We start from the raw sequence: 16,440 nt of genomic DNA, 5'->3' as shown, positions 1-16,440 counted from the left end.
TAGAGATGCAGATGGAAAAACGGACCGTGGTGACGGCGTATGAATCACGAATTACAACAGCTGCTAGGACAGCTAAAATCGAACAGCTACGATAGTCGGGGCATGACATTAGGATGTGGGATGACAGTCTAGTGAAAGTGGTTCTTGAATCTAATCCGGCTGAGGCAAGAAGAAGGGGAGCGCAGCGAGCAAGGTAAATCGATCAAGTGGAGGACGATTCACAAAGTATCCGTGCCTTTAGTGGCTGGCGACGAACAGTCATGGACCAAGTTATGTGGATACTTATGCTTGATACAGCAAACTGTAGCTGCTAGGTAAGGTAAGTAACAACGATGCGCGTAATGCATCGACCGATGTTCTATTGGGTCCAGATTTGAACGGTTCAAGCATTGATCCACTCCCCGTTTCTAGTTTTCTATCGCATGTCGGTTCAAGGAGCTCCAATCTGCAAATTTACTACCAAGTCGGTTAACACTTGATACATCAAAGTTCTTCGTTGGACTAGCGATAGTGAAGTGATGAAGAATAGTTTTGTTTCACAATACAACAATGGGACACGTCTGAAGGATATGAGTATCAATTTTCACAAATCTTTCGATCTTATATTAGGCAAAAACATTTTCTGATCCGACGGGCAAATGAACATGATATTCGAACCATGCAAAAAGCAGTGATACGAGCACGATTTTTTCCTTCGGGGCGTCAGAAAAAAAGCATTGCTCTTCTGCACAATTAGAATTGTGACACATGAGGTAGAGTTGTACTTTTCGTCGGCCTAGGCGTTCATGTTGAACTACTACAGTTGAATTTTGAAACGTAAACAAGAATCAAATATTTCTCAACAAAGCATACCGTTCTATAATGATTCCTTGTCTTGCGGTGCAGATGAAGAAACCGATCACAATCAGAGCATAGTGACCCACAGAGACTACAAATTATCATAGCGTACGTAACATCATCATCGTGATTGGAACAGAGTGGTCTGGATTCAGATTGCTTCGACCATTGACTAGATGATAATCTGAAGAAAAAAAAAGCCATAAACAGTTATACTACAAACCTAAATAGTATCTAGTTTACTTCTCTACGTGATCACGATCAAGAACGCATAGACTGGCTAGTGTCAACCATAATGTAGGTGTTGTCATACAGCTCTCGGGTACTCGATAAACGTCGGAAAGTCGCGTGATGTTTAAAATGCACTCCGCAATTGCAGCTTTTGTGATCAATGACCATTTGTCCGACAACCTTCCGTTAGCCATGTCACGTATAAGCGTCATTATGTTCTCTGCTTGTTTCGACGAGATAGTTCCATTGAGGAACCAACGAGGCTTAATAGGTGGCTCAATTCGAATGCCTGGTTTGGCTCGGTAACCATCGAAGGCTATCGAATTATCATCGTTTGTTTTATCATCAAGAAATTCCGAAGACGAAGCATCAAATTCGTACTGGTCGGCTACAGGACTTTCTTTGGTGTTGGTTGCTATACGGTCCGATTCTCCATTACTAATTTGTGAGTTAGTAGTCGAATGTTTATGGAGTGTAGATTTGTCATAGTCGTCAATTTTACATATGTTCATGTACCGCCACAACTTCATTGTTGGAGGGTTTTTATTTGAATTATTTTTTACTTTTATTTGTACTTGTAGAGCCTTAGCTATAACTGCCAAGAAAATATCTAAGATACCACATCTGAAAAATGATCAGTTATTATTAAAGTATATAAAAGTGTATATAATTATCATAAAAGGCACTTACTTATTCATGTTGAATGTTTCATTATTCTGACTGAGAAGGTTAAAGTCTGTTTCTGGGATCTTTTCAACCACTAGCAATTCGCATAAAGTTTCAGGTGTAATCTCAGGTAGTATACGTCGTATCAGAGCTGTAACTTGACGCTGCACTCGATCGCTACCGGTATGTAGCAGGGACAATAAATCTTTCAATAATCCATGCTGATGTGATAAATAAGATCTTCCTACGGCACTACCAGACAATGCCAGTACCATGCTCAACATTTCGAAACAATAAGTATCATTTAATTTGATATTATCTTCAAAATCCGTTTCGTTGTCTGCACTATACAGCACATTATGCTCCCACTCTTCACGCGATCGTAAAGCTTCTTTCTGTATTGCATGCACGATGTGAACTATGATTTGCTTCTGAAGATGGCTTAATTTACTGCGACTGAACAATATACCAACCATGTGTTCTCGTAAATCTAACGACTCCGTTGACGATGAAATTGCCGTTGATTCGTTGTTCTTGCAAGACATCGGTGTGTTACTACCAGCCAAGTTAATGGTTTTACCACTTTCAATTATAAGCTTTCCAAAAACCTGTGAAAGATGTTCAGTAATGATGATACATTTTATCACACCAGAAAATTACCTGTCCAGTTAGCAAACGAAACACACGCAGCGTTTCAGTTTCACAATTTTTTTGTTGTATATAGTTTGCATTAATCATTTTCAAATTGTACTTGAATTGAGCCGCTTTTTCTTCAGCACTGTAGCCTAGTAACTTAATTTGACGAACGCGAAGTGTAGCCTCCGGTCCACGAAACTCCAATCGATAGTGAGTGCTGTCATCGTCTGTGATTGGTGCCGATATCCAGCAACAAGCTAAAGGATCAACTTCAACCGTTTTCTGTAGTGATGTTTCGCCGAAAGAACTTCCGCCATACACCAGTATGCTAGAAACTTTACTCTGGTAAAATACCCAAATAAAACAGTCATCATTACATCGTTGGATAAGCCAAAAATGAACAAAACAGTATATCATTTAAAAGAGGTTTTATAATAACTATAACTAAGAAGTAGTTGTTTGACAATAATTGAAATTTCATTATACGACCTCGATCATAACATCTCTGAATGAGCTGACTTACCCCAATATCCCGACTATTATCAATATGCACATAGATAATTTTACAATGGTAATTTGTTCGATTCATAGTAAGCTCGATTATTTTTGGCTTATTCCGATCCTCTTCATCGCTTTCCCAGAATGTTTCGGTCGAGTTGTCGATTAAAGAATTTGCCAGTGCCGGTCGAGATGACACAATGAGCTAAAAGATTAAAATTAATATTTTTTTGCTGTATAATCCAATCTTACTCACATCAAAAATTTCAGTGATATCGCTAAGCAAATTTACTTTTATACAATCATCCAAATACGCTTCTATAGTATTTGTGTAGGAGTTAAGCATTCCCATTGATGGAACCAGGTTTTCTTCATTTTGCTCCTCTGATTTGGATAATATTTTTGATATATTACCGAATACGTGCGATCGATGTAGGAACTGATGGTCGGATTGTTTGAACTTGAGACCAAAACATTGAACGGCCGATTTTTGCAGGGAGGACCCCGATGGTAAAAGCAAAGTTAGATCTGCTATCGTTTGTAGTAGAAAATGTAAACTCTGAGAAAGTGTTTGCGATAGAGGCCCGTTAAATTGATCAGAGCCAGGATGTTCAAGACCAAGAACTCCATCATCAAACTTGAATTCATATTCATTGTCATGTGTAGAGTATGAGAGAGATGAAATAAACCACCACATGATGTCATGCAAACCGATCGGTTGAGTGACAGACCTTAATAACCAATTCAATGCCTGTAAGCTGTAAATGTTGCAAACGGTCTTTCTGAGATTCCGAGTCATTGAATGGCGTAATTTTTTCAAGTCGTGCTTCTCCAACATAAAAGTCATCGATGGTCTATTGAGAAGCGACAACGCACCAACTTGAATATCCATCTTGCCAACTGAATTGATGCTTTCTGACGCAGCCACATCAAATTTGTCGTTTGTACTTTTGACCTTGTGGCAATTCTCCCGTGTGTTGCTGTGGTACATCTCTAAGAATTCAGAAAAGTTGATTTCTTCAGCTTTTTTCCCATTTGCCATAAACACTGTCCTTGAATTAGTTTGAATGTTATTCTTGTCATTGATTTTACTATTCAACTTATTCTTGTTTTTACTAGTTGGGGTGGAATCTTTCGAAAGATTATTACTTAGCAAATAATCCGGCACTAATTTTTGCAAATTGATGGATGGATAATTCAGAAGATTTGAGCCTGCACTTGTGCAAGTGCAATGCTTTTTACGTCTCATCACTACGTTACTAGTTACATCATGTTTTGTGCCATTTTCTATTTTAATCTGTGGATTGCATTCTGATACTAATTTACTTTGATGGGAATTCCATCCTTGCCCCATGGAAAAACTGCGATGAAATTTACTGGTTGTTGGAATTGCTGGTGAAATCGGTACGTTATTAGTATAAGCGTCAGCTATCTCCATTGGCGCATCATCTAATACCTGCTAAAATAAAAATGAATGATGATTCACAGTTGTAGACATTTGATTTACTATCGTAATAGATACCTTTAAATCATAGGCGTGGATGTCTGTCATATTCATTCCTAGTAGATCGTAAGTCAGATCGTTGCTGGTCTTAGCACCAAGTGTATCCAAGCATGATAATATGTCAGGAGGAGGCCACATAAGCTCAGACGAGCTATCGTATAAATGCCTGCTAGTATCCTTTTTAGCTGTGAAAGTAAGAACACTTTTGAATTTTAAATTAAAAAAAAAAAAACAAAGCTAAGTATTGAAAAAGTAGACGAGAGCTCCAATTGTTGATCGGAAAATCATAGCTATGTGAAATGATCAGGGCTGGGAAAATCAAGATAAAAACTACAAGGATCATCCCCATGGGGTTGTTCGAGTCATTGATGTGGAACAAGGCAACCAAAATTTCTAATGATCTACAATCAAACAGTTCAATCAATCGTCATACTTTTGAATCCGCAATTGCACGAGAGTCTGCCTAGATTGATCTTGATTAGGAACCAACACCGAACATTGTTTGTTTTATAACCGACGAAATTACACCAATATCCCAAATGTATGCAATTATATCTTTGTATATACTTGCGATACGATTTTGATATTAAAGATTCTCTTCGCCAAGCTTGTGTTCAAGTTTTGTATGCAAGAAGTTAGTTTTATAGCGTTAAGTTTTTCTACCATTCTGCGATTTCGGTTGAAGCGATAAACTTTTTCTCATTATCAATCGAGTTCATCTTATATAAATTAGAAATTAATCTTAAGCACTCAAAATTTACCCTGGGGTAGATGTCAATTTCTCAGCCGAAACGACATTACACGGAATTTCAACCGAGCTTGCATGACACAAGATCAGAGCATACCAATTAAAGCTTCAAATCGTTTTATGGCACTTTTTGTCTTATACCGTTTTCGTTTTTGAACCTACACGCGGGTTACTCTGACTCCGAGTTAAACGAACACGTGGTACGCGCCCTAAATAACAACTCATGAAAAAAATAAAAAATAAACAAACTCGCATGGATGCGTAGTGCGACCCGAGAAAATTTTCAGAGCGAAACTACGCGACGTGAGTCCGATCCAGAGCGACCCCAGGTTGCTAAAACAAACACATCAACAGTTGTTTGGGCGACTCTGGGTCACCTCTCGGGCTGCTCTGATCAATAAACGAAAACGGTATTACTGTCTAGCAACAACATACCTATCGCATGCTACGCGTAGGACTGAAACGTTAGCTATAATTTTGCTTCTATTTATAGATTCGCGTGCTTCCAACAGCTTCGCTTTTGCATCGATTGACCAATCAGAGCGATGCTTTCCTATTGATATATCTCCTTCAAAACCGTCGTCTATGGCAGGAAAATCCGATATGCCGGAGATTTTTAACAGACAAAATAGGACACTGCTCGCTACTAATCAAAATTTCAATCATTTATATCTGAAAATACGTGGCTTGATACATTCAAATCGAATCGTAGAAATATTTCCAATCAAATAATGAAAAAATATTAATAATTGATACAAAATATACTGAGCTGTGAGTGTTTAAAACCTGACCACGTTTCTACGTGTATTTTTCCTAGAAAATAAAGATGTGTTCCACATAAAAAAATCGAGATAACTGCCGAAGAAGATCGCTTGTGATCTTTCCCAAAAAAGCTCACTACTGATCTGATCTTTTTTAAGATCAGTTGATCGGTGATCTTTGAATCACGTCGATCAAAATCGGTGCTGATCTTCCTTCACACAAAATCGGTATTGATTTTGAACTAAAATGATTCTTGATTAATGTAAGATCAATCATTGGATGATTCAGACATGAGTGCTGATTTATTTACACCCAAAATCGGTAATCCCCCGATAAGGGGTGTGATAATTAGTGACAACAGTAATCCTAGAGGATAACGGTACGGTTTACGTAGTGTCAACATATATTCTTGTTTGATGCACCCCATGTTCGATTTCGGAACCGGTTGTTTGATTCACAATAAAATGAATACTAGAGAGATGAAGAAGCTACATGAAGGCTTTCTGAAAATAATAAGTTTGGATCGTAATCACATTGATATTGTAAATTTGACAGCATTCATTACGCAATAGGAGTACAGAATTGGCAATGCAAAATTATTAAAACAATATTTCACTCCACATAGTGATTATAGCCACAGAAGATTTTGGTTAACCTCCAGCTGGTTGATGTTGATGATGATGTTCAAGCACTATTTTGATTAAACTCAATAAAACGCTATTTGACATGAACTTTATTTATAGAAGTAACAGGAGCGCAGGGCTTGGCAATTTAAAAGACGGAACAGGCGCAGCGTTTGAATGGCGCGTTCGAGTTGGCGTAGCAAAATCCGGCACTTCTGTTACTTTTGTGTGAAATTCAAGCTAAATAGGATAAATTAATCAGCTTGCTGCATAACATGCTTTGTGATTGAACATGTTTTTCTTATTTTTATAATTATCAATAATCACAGCATATATGTTAATGTTATTTGCTGGTTTCATTGATAATACTCCGCCAACACGGTTTTGTTGGATAAATTTCAAATACATCACGAAGCATGGAATTCAGATGCGACCGACCAAATAAACTCATTGAAATTCTTTCATTCTTTCTGCCTTGCTTCTTGTAGAGTGACTATGATTTATCTGAATCGTTGTATCGAGTGCAATCAAAACCAAACACTGATAATTGTATTTCGTAACGGCACCGTGATTCTGAATTTTTCAATATGGTTGAAAACTCATGCACATGTCTGTGTACTCAGTGATGTTTCCAAAACCAAGTTTCGGTATCAGGTATCGTATTCTGTACCGCGTGTTCGGAATCGCGGTGTTGTGCTTTCTTAATCCTTACCAACACATGTACGTACCGATGAGGTTTATAACCCACCTCTACTTATCACATATCATTACACTCTCGAAAGTTAGAAAATTGATAATGCCCAGCAGGCACGTACCCAGAGGGGGGCCCAAGGGGCCCTGGCCCCTCCCGAAATCACAGTAAAGAAATTTTCATTTTGGGATTTTTAACCATCTCCGGAATCAGGAACAGAACCCAAGTAACATTTTTAATATTATTAAATACTTGTAGCTGTCTTCAATGCTACATAATAAATCTTGCAATAAAACTTTAAACTCCACGAAAACCTACTGAAAACCTCTATAAGAGCATGTTCCTGCAAAGTGGACCATTCTTCATAAGGTTTATAAATCAAAATGAAGAATCAGCATAAACCTGCTTTAAAACTCCAAATTCAAGAAAATTTTGAAACCAGCTTTACGATCAACATTAAATTTCTTTGGATGGAATGAATTCCGCTATGAATAAACTGTCGTTTTGATGATATTTTTCTTGACTATGTGCGTCATGTCTACTTTGAATGCAATCAGTAAGAATATATTATATTTTAATGACGAGTTTGAGACCTTTTCCGAACGTAAAAACTTTATGCGCTTCTATTTTTATCGTGAATGTAAGGATAAAAATAAGAATTATAACTAATCGCCTCGAAATAAATGCGGTTTTTGCGAAAGTCTCCATGATTTATGAAAATTATTTTTTGTGATTCATCGTCATTTTTGTATAAAACTATTCTGTGGCGATAAAACTTGTGCATACGATCTGAAAATGAATCATGAAAGTCCAACATATTTCCTCGTTTTTGCATTTCGAAGTTTATTTGATGTCAATAAATGCTACGGTATAGAACATCATAATGGCGGCCATGAAATTCCTTTTAATGCAAATTACACTTAACCTAAGAAGCAATAAATCAAATAGCCTACAACTAATGTGTCATAAATGTACTTTAGAACCCTCAAATTTACTCTGAGTGAAATTGTCATAGAATGAACACGCACACACACAAAACTAGATTTATGAAAGAATTTAACTGGCAATAATGTTTTAAAGAAAATTTTTGAAAGCAATATTAAGAGTGTTTGCATGGTTTTATTCTAGTGCAAATTGTTTTATTTTTATTTTATTTTTAGTGCAGGTAAAGGGTTTTATAGAAGCTTTGAAAACTATGATATTACTGGTTAAAAGAGACACTTATTATAGTTGGCATAAAACAGGTAGTGATTGAAAAATCAATTACAAAACTCCTATAAATTATAATCAAAGCCATAAGGCATTCGAATTGTTACTTGGGAAGTGAGTCTCTTGACCACCAACTAACAAGATCTGCTAATTAGAAGGTTTTACCAACCAGTTTTAAATAACCCGCTTCTTTTCGCAATCGCATTTTTTTTCGAAGCTTGAATAAAAGTCGGTTTTCACAGTGATTACAATCAATGTAAAAATCAAAGGAAATTGTAATGGTTGACCAGAAAGTGTCATGAGGATTAGTACTAAGCAAACATTCTTTGAAGAAAAATTGGAGTCTAAAACTATGAGTTTTAGCAAGATTCTGCGAATTGAAAAGATGCCCTGCCGCTGGACGCCGCACTTGCATACTCAGGATTAAAAAGTTGAACGCGAGCACACTTCGGAAACATTTTTGCCTGTGCTAATAATGATGGTGTCGATTGATTACTGTTGAGGAAGTCTGGATTCATTATTATACGCCAGAGAACAGAATGATTATGAAGTATGTTCTTTGGGTTTGACTCGGTACTCTTTTCGTGGACTACCACGAAAACAAGAAAAAAACATTCGACAGCAAGTATAAGTATGCAGTATTGGAGCGATTGAAAATCGATTTTTCGAGACAATGCACAGGTACACGAGAGCATAATGTGAGCTTCATTTTGAAGTTCTGACCGTTACTGCAAATCGTCCTATTCATATCTGAGAAATTTATTTGAGTTCCATTTGGGACCGCTAATAAGAAGATTATTCCGTTGTTGCATCGTCACTCCAAATGACGAATTTAAATTTTTATACTGTCCTGACCAGAGATGCAAAGCAAAAATTTTAAATATATTTTCCGATCCAGATACGGAAGTTGACTCGATGAAATTCAATAGGATCATATGGGATTCTAAGGCACTTCATTTGAATATAAATTTGCTAAAATCGGCTGGAACATCTGTTCGAGAAATAATCAACAAATTAGAAAAGCTTACTGAATAGTACCAAAATATTTGTTCCTCTTTACATCGTGGTTTATACGAACACACCCTTGAAATTGAAGGTTATAATACTCATCACTCAGTTTTTCCGGTCAGAAAGTCAGCCAGAAGTCGAGTCCGAACTATGGAAGCACCGCTGTCCTTTGGTGTAGTTGTCTCCTTGTCCAGTTTATCACATGGCTTACCGTAGTGAACAGCTTTTTGGCAATATTGACATGTGGCCATCTGATTCTCATAGGTAACAAGTGATTTGCACGGAATTGTATAGGCCTCTTCAAGCGCATGAGTAACAAACGTACGCCATTTAGAATACCGGGGAAAAAAATCTTCCAATTTTCTTTTTCGATAGAGAGAATTTCTCCGTATTGGGACATAGTTTTGCGAATATATGAATCGGTGAAGCTTGAGGGAAGATCATGCACACGCACTTCTATAGCACTATCTTCCATATATACTGGAATGTTGTACTTAATATTCTCGTGCTCCACATAGTGCTTATTGTTATTGTCTTTTGCGAATTTAATTGCATCCAACTCTTCATAAAACTGGATGTAAATAACATTATTTGTCTTATTGCATTGAAGTAAACGCACACGTTTAATGTCAAGATGCATTTGCTCCTTAAGCAAACCTTCAAGTTCTCGTATCGAAGGTCGAATTTTGCACTGCCTGAAGTCAACAACAATTGTATTCTTACGTGTCGGCGATAGCTTTTGTTCGTTTGGTTCACTCATTTCGAGGTCGTTCTATTGTTCACTACACAATACTGTACTTGGTTTCTTCTGTCCCGAACGTAAGCGGTTTTGTTTTATCGACAGACTCGGATGAGATGTGAAAGCGAACTGATTGCTAACTACTTGAAGTCAGCCTTAAAAAAAAACAAAACAAAAAATACTAAAGGCACAATAATCATCAGTTATATGCATTATTTCTTATTGTGGGCCCCTCCCGAAACGAAATCCTGGGTACGGGCCTGATGCCCAGTGATTGGTGCATCCAAGCTCATATAAATTAATCAAAACTATCCATGCATAACTTTAGTTCGAACGTTTGAATGCATCATCTTTCAATATTCATACTAGGACAATTTGTTAATTTCGACGATTTATTCGTTCCTCTGTGCACTTTTACTGATCACATCAAAAACGATTTTCTACATCAATCATTTCCGGTCGAATCAGCAGTGATTATTTTTAGAATTTAGATCTTTACTGATCTAGACTTGACATGATAATGATCATACAAAAATCAAAATCACTTAGAGATCAGATCATTTGTGATTTCGCATTGATGAATTTTTGCTTGGCTAAAATCATTTGTGATAAATGCAGCAGTGTTTTTTATGTAGGAGATCAGTGATCTTAAAATCACCAACGATTTTTGATTTTCGGTGATTTTCCAAAGTTGAAGTTTTCTCCAATGTTTGGTATAAACAAACGTTAAGGAGAAATTCAGTACCAGAATAAGGAGCACAAAATTCTTAACAAATGAATTGAACAAATCATTTGTTTTGTTCGCTAGTAAAACAGAGTATTTTTTGTCTAATATGAGTGAGGCATTTTTGTGCATGTTGTTATAAACAAAATGCTCTTGTAATTGATTTTCTCGCCTATAGTGAAATCGTTCATTCTTTGTTACAGATGAGCTTTGACATGAGCATTCCTTATTACAGATGAGATTGGCATGAGCTGTGTACTATTCATTCATTGGCTATTCATAACAATACACTACAACTTCATGGGTTGACGAATCTGCCCAAGCAACCAGAAGTTCCATAATAACTTAAAACATCCACTTTCTTGCTGCTTAAAAGTACAAGTGGAACTTTTGAGAACTTGAAAGTACAGAACAAGTTCCGCGTGAACTTACTAGCTGCTTAAGAAAACATGTGGTCAGTTCGAAGTACAGAACAAGTTCCGCGTGAACTTTCTCACTGCTGAAGAGTACGCGTGGTACTTTTGGCAACTTGAAAGTACAGAACAAGTTCCGTGTGAACTTTCTCGCTGAATAGAATCTGAACAATGTATTCTAGAAGTAGCTTAGAAGTTCGTTCGGTTGCACCGCACGAGCTATCAAGTTTGGATAATTATTTAAAAAATGGGATGCTTAGAATGCTATTGATAAACTTTGAGAACTTCTTAAGCCAAATCAGTCCCTTTTTTCGAACTTTTTTTTAGGTGAGCGATCAGGTATGACAAATTACGTAAAATGCTATTTTCAAATATTCTTATGAAATTCGAATTTCCTAATTCAAACAACCAACACCGACCAGATTCTAGGGAACTTTATTCTATTATACACTCTTATTTTCAGTTTATGATTTATACATTGTTACATGTTTCAGATACAACAATTTACCAAATATGTATTAACACTTCCCAAAAGTTTACTTTGAAACTACAAAAATACCAATGTTTTGCGTTATAAATTGAAAATATTTGGTTACATATGATTTTTTACAGTTTTACCTCGGTCGTCGCCATAATTTTACTTACAGTGTAATGAAAAATGCAATTAGTTTAAATTTTTGTTAAGATTCCACATAAATGTATTTCTATTATGTTTGTTTATCGTTATTTTTTAAAATCATATATGATAATTCTGCCATTGAAAATGCTCCGCTAAACTGCCACTGACTCTATGAAACGGTTTCGAGAGATCCGATAATCTATCTATCTAGTTCTATTAACTGAGAAATTCGAAATTTCCAAGCTGAATTACGAAGCATCGAGACTTTTTTTAATCGAACTTTTTTTAATAAAACAATCAATAAAATCCAAATTTTCTGGTTCATATGTTGTGAAATTTTGGAAATTCATTTATCATGTTTTATGTTTAACTTAGTTGAGACAAGTCGTTGAAATGAGAAGACAAGTTTTTACTGGTAATTTGAAGGGGAAAAAGCTTGCTTTTACCCCCAAATTTATGCTAGGTGCATATAACCATTTTCTTAAGTTTACGTTTCGTCTTCGACTCATCAGTGCGTCAGCAGATTATGCTGACGCAAACCCCCGGATCAACATAATCCGCTGAGCAGACGTAAAGTTAATGCTATTTGCAAGATACTTTTTTATTACACAAAGGAGTGTAACGTCTAAACTGACGTCTCGAACGAAACAAGTTTCGGCTTACTGGCCGTACAGATTGTGGTAATTTGAAGGGGAAAAAGCTTGCTTTTACCCCCAAATTTATGCTAGGTGCATATAACCATTTTCTTAAGTTTACGTTTCGTCTTCGACTCATCAGTGCGTCAGCAGATTATGCTGACGCAAACCCCCGGATCAACATAATCCGCTGAGCAGACGTAAAGTTAATGCTTACTTTCGGTAAGCCGAAACTTGTTTCGTTCGAGACGTCAGTTTAGACGTTACACTCCTTTGTGTAATAAAAAAGTATCTTGCAAATAGCATTAACTTTACGTCTGCTCAGCGGATTATGTTGATCCGGGGGTTTGCGTCAGCATAATCTGCTGACGCACTGATGAGTCGAAGACGAAACGTAAACTTAAGAAAATGGTTATATGCACCTAGCATAAATTTGGGGGTAAAAGCAAGCTTTTTCCCCTTCAAATTACCACAATCTGTACGGCCAGTAAGCCGAAACTTGTTTCGTTCGAGACGTCAGTTTAGACGTTACACTCCTTTGTGTAATAAAAAAGTATCTTGCAAATAGCATTAACTTTACGTCTGCTCAGCGGATTATGTTGATCCGGGGGTTTGCGTCAGCATAATCTGCTGACGCACTGATGAGTCGAAGACGAAACGTAAACTTAAGAAAATGGTTATATGCACCTAGCATAAATTTGGGGGTAAAAGCAAGCTTTTTCCCCTTCAAATTACCACAATCTGTACGGCCAGTAAGCCGAAACTTGTTTCGTTCGAGACGTCAGTTTAGACGTTACACTCCTTTGTGTAATAAAAAAGTATCTTGCAAATAGCATTAACTTTACGTCTGCTCAGCGGATTATGTTGATCCGGGGGTTTGCGTCAGCATAATCTGCTGACGCACTGATGAGTCGAAGACGAAACGTAGACTTAAGAAGTTTTTACTACCTATCTCAGGAGATGTTCAATATGTCTACCTTTTTGCTTACTATTTTTATTTTTTAAATTTATTTTTCTCATCCTCAAACTTTATCTACCAATATTTCAAATGAAATTTTCCAGCTTTAATTGCATACACTAGGGTGACGGTGTTTGGACAAAACATTTTTCTATTTATGGCCGACAACATAAACTCACATTAAGGATCATATGTCAATCAAGTTTACTTGTGTTGGTAATTAGTGTATTACGCACATTCTATTTGGTACGTATGTCGTAGATCTATGTATTTATATATGCAGTGCAATCAGTTTATCAAAGTGGCTTAAACGATTAAGTTCAAAACAATCTTTTAGCAATAATTTATTGTCAAACGAATGTTAAGCCTAACTTTGTGGATGAAATATCAGTTTTGATCAATTTTTCAGCAATGTTCGATGGAAAATTGCTTACATTTTATGATAAATAAAAAATATAAAAGTTAGCTATACTGCTCCAATGCATTTGTATTAGATCGCGCTACACAGAATAAACAAATCTAAATATTTTCTATTAATAAAGCAGTTTTCCGGAAAAATAATCAATTTAACGACACCTTTCCATATCCATTGCCTTTAGCGTTTTAAATTGAAGGTTCCTATTTTGCGGCATTACTGATATAGAGGTTACGTAAGTCTTTATTCCGCAATAATTTCTGCAAGAGAAAATCCCTATAGGAATGTGTTCGTTGCTAATCAAATGTGTTAGTAAGAGTAAGCTGAAACTAAAATAATTTTTCACGAGCAGTTTTCAGAGTTTTAGACTTTTATTGAACTGCAATTTTAAGCCCTGAACTGATTTGTATATTTTTCAACCATATGGAAGATTTATTGATTAAAATCAGGAAAATAAGCGCAGGAATATGTTTTTACGCACACATTGTTAACATTACTCATACGCTTGCAAAGTGTCTTGCTCTTTAACTGTGGATGAAATATTTACTTTTTCGTCTTCACCACTTTTTATTCTTTTGTTAAAGCTTAAAACACTTGAGTTTTTGCAGATGCGGTGTTTGTCTTGAAATATTGTTAAAAATACAGTCCACTGATAGATTTAATGAGCATTTGATTCTTCATGGCCGTATAGTGAAGTAAAAACTCATTGAAAAATACGAATTCGCGTTGACGAAAAAAGTATTGAGCATTTGATTACAGTGTCAACTAGATGTAGCGGCCATTACTTCGCTGGTTTTACTTTCACTCAAACCACACCGATTGAGCATGATGTCTCCAGCGAAGACAACCAAAGGTGCGAAGCAGCTAAAAGGAATAGTCAACAACTCGCGGAATAGAAGAAGAAGGAAGATTTTGAAATAATGGAAAAAGAATACGATGTACTAGTGCGTCAGAAAAAGGCAATCAAATATTATTACGCGTGCAATGCTCACTATCCGACACTGATGATAATCCAACCTTTACGAATATTGATTTTCTGCAACTTAATTTAAAGACTGTAGAGTGTCATTGAATTGACTCTTGAAGTCAGTGAATTGCAAAAATGGATGCTTTTACCACTTTCTGACAAAACCTGTGATCAACAAGAAGAATAAATTGTCGTTTTTGAGATGGCTTACAACGAGCTTGAAATTAACCTAAATACTTGGATCGCAACGGCTGTAAAGCAAGAATCAATGGCTGCATCAACTGTTGTTACGGTTACCCCTCCGGTGGTCTGGTTCTGATTCATCTCAGTTTCTTCTACTGAAGCTAATCAACTTAATTTAATCGAAGTTGGATAATGCTACAAAAAAGGTTTGGGAAATGATCCAATGAATTTCTTTCAGAATTGTTGCAAGGTTTTGAAGAAAATCAACATGAACGGTATAACCAGTACGGATTTAGTAAAATCCGTACTGGTGACAAAAAGCAACACGATTTACAGCGACGGCCGGACAAAAATGTCCGGAGTTTATGAACGAACATGACCTGTGAATATGTGATGATTTTAAGAACCACAGTGTTAGTGAAAAATATGATATTTAAAAAAAGTGGTTCCTACTAAAATTGCCTTCAAAGAGTTCATCGTCCAAATCAATGCTCATCGTCGAGTACCTGCAAGAAGAGTAGTAAGTGCCATTTTACTGTGCTGCACCTTCAAAAACTTAAACAGATAACGATGCAATCCGTTCCAGTGACTAATAATCACGATGAAAAGGATAAATACAAAACAACGTCTACGCTGTGTTCTAGTGATGAACAATTGAAAGTTCATCACTTGCTTTCGACAGCTGTGGTAACAGTCTATGATAAACAGGATTACCGTTTTCCTGCAGGATCATCCTGGATCCAACTTCTTAGACAAATTTTGTTACACTGCAATTTGCCAACTTAGTGGCGTTACAGAAGGAAGCTGCGGATTACATTGTCAGTGGTTGGATAGAAAGAACACGAGAATTAAATTAAAAATTCATCTGAAGGTTTCTACCCGACTACCTAATCACAGTGTTATGCTTGGCTGTCTTTTTACACTACTACTGGCGACTTACCGACGCTGTGCTTAGATATACGCTAATGGACAAATTTTATAACGGTTTTCGTTTCGTCCCTTTAAGTGGTGGTATAAAATTTTTACAAACTTTGACCTACAATTCCGGAACCGGATGTCGAATCCGAATAAAATTTTATAATTTTTTTATGGGACTATAAAACCATTAATTTGAATCTAAGCTTGTAAAAATCGGTCACGCCATCTATGAGAAAAGTGAGTAAAATTGGAATTTTTACACTAATCATTTTATAATTTTGAAACAGGAAGTTGGATCCAGATGAAATTCAGGAGTATTGTAAAGAACTATAAGACCATCTCTAAGAAAAGTTAGTACACACCTTTTGATTTTAATGAACATTTTACCCCATAACTCCGGAACCGGTTCAGCCATCTCTACGTAAAGTTAGTGCAAAAGAATGTTACATACACACA

The 16,440-nt window shown here is 36.4% G+C and overlaps 1 protein-coding gene across 6 annotated transcripts in view; it reads right to left on the bottom strand.

Annotated features, from left to right (window-relative positions):
• Nucleotides 1–16,440, bottom strand: part of LOC131440748 (E3 ubiquitin-protein ligase highwire) — a 126,255-nt gene that overhangs the window by 11,579 nt on the left and 98,236 nt on the right. For 5 of the 6 annotated variants that reach the window (XM_058612284.1, XM_058612288.1, XM_058612290.1 and 2 more), the window contains 7 exons: nucleotides 4,391–4,557; nucleotides 3,125–4,327; nucleotides 2,894–3,073; nucleotides 2,395–2,712; nucleotides 1,759–2,342; nucleotides 1,081–1,692; nucleotides 853–1,021 (listed from right to left, as the gene is read on the bottom strand). In XM_058612284.1, coding sequence (XP_058468267.1) covers nucleotides 853–1,021; nucleotides 1,081–1,692; nucleotides 1,759–2,342; nucleotides 2,395–2,712; nucleotides 2,894–3,073; nucleotides 3,125–4,327; nucleotides 4,391–4,557 — 3,233 coding nt within the window. The remainder of the gene's footprint in view (nucleotides 1–852; nucleotides 1,022–1,080; nucleotides 1,693–1,758; nucleotides 2,343–2,394; nucleotides 2,713–2,893; nucleotides 3,074–3,124; nucleotides 4,328–4,390; nucleotides 4,558–16,440) is intronic. The other variant, XM_058612285.1, reaches the window with a different exon arrangement.

This window comes from Malaya genurostris, chromosome 1, assembly GCF_030247185.1.
Source record: "Malaya genurostris strain Urasoe2022 chromosome 1, Malgen_1.1, whole genome shotgun sequence".
Classification (NCBI taxonomy): Eukaryota; Metazoa; Arthropoda; class Insecta; order Diptera; family Culicidae; genus Malaya; species Malaya genurostris.
The sequence above is the reverse complement of the archived record's forward strand: the minus strand, read 5'-3'. Positions and strand labels throughout refer to the sequence as shown.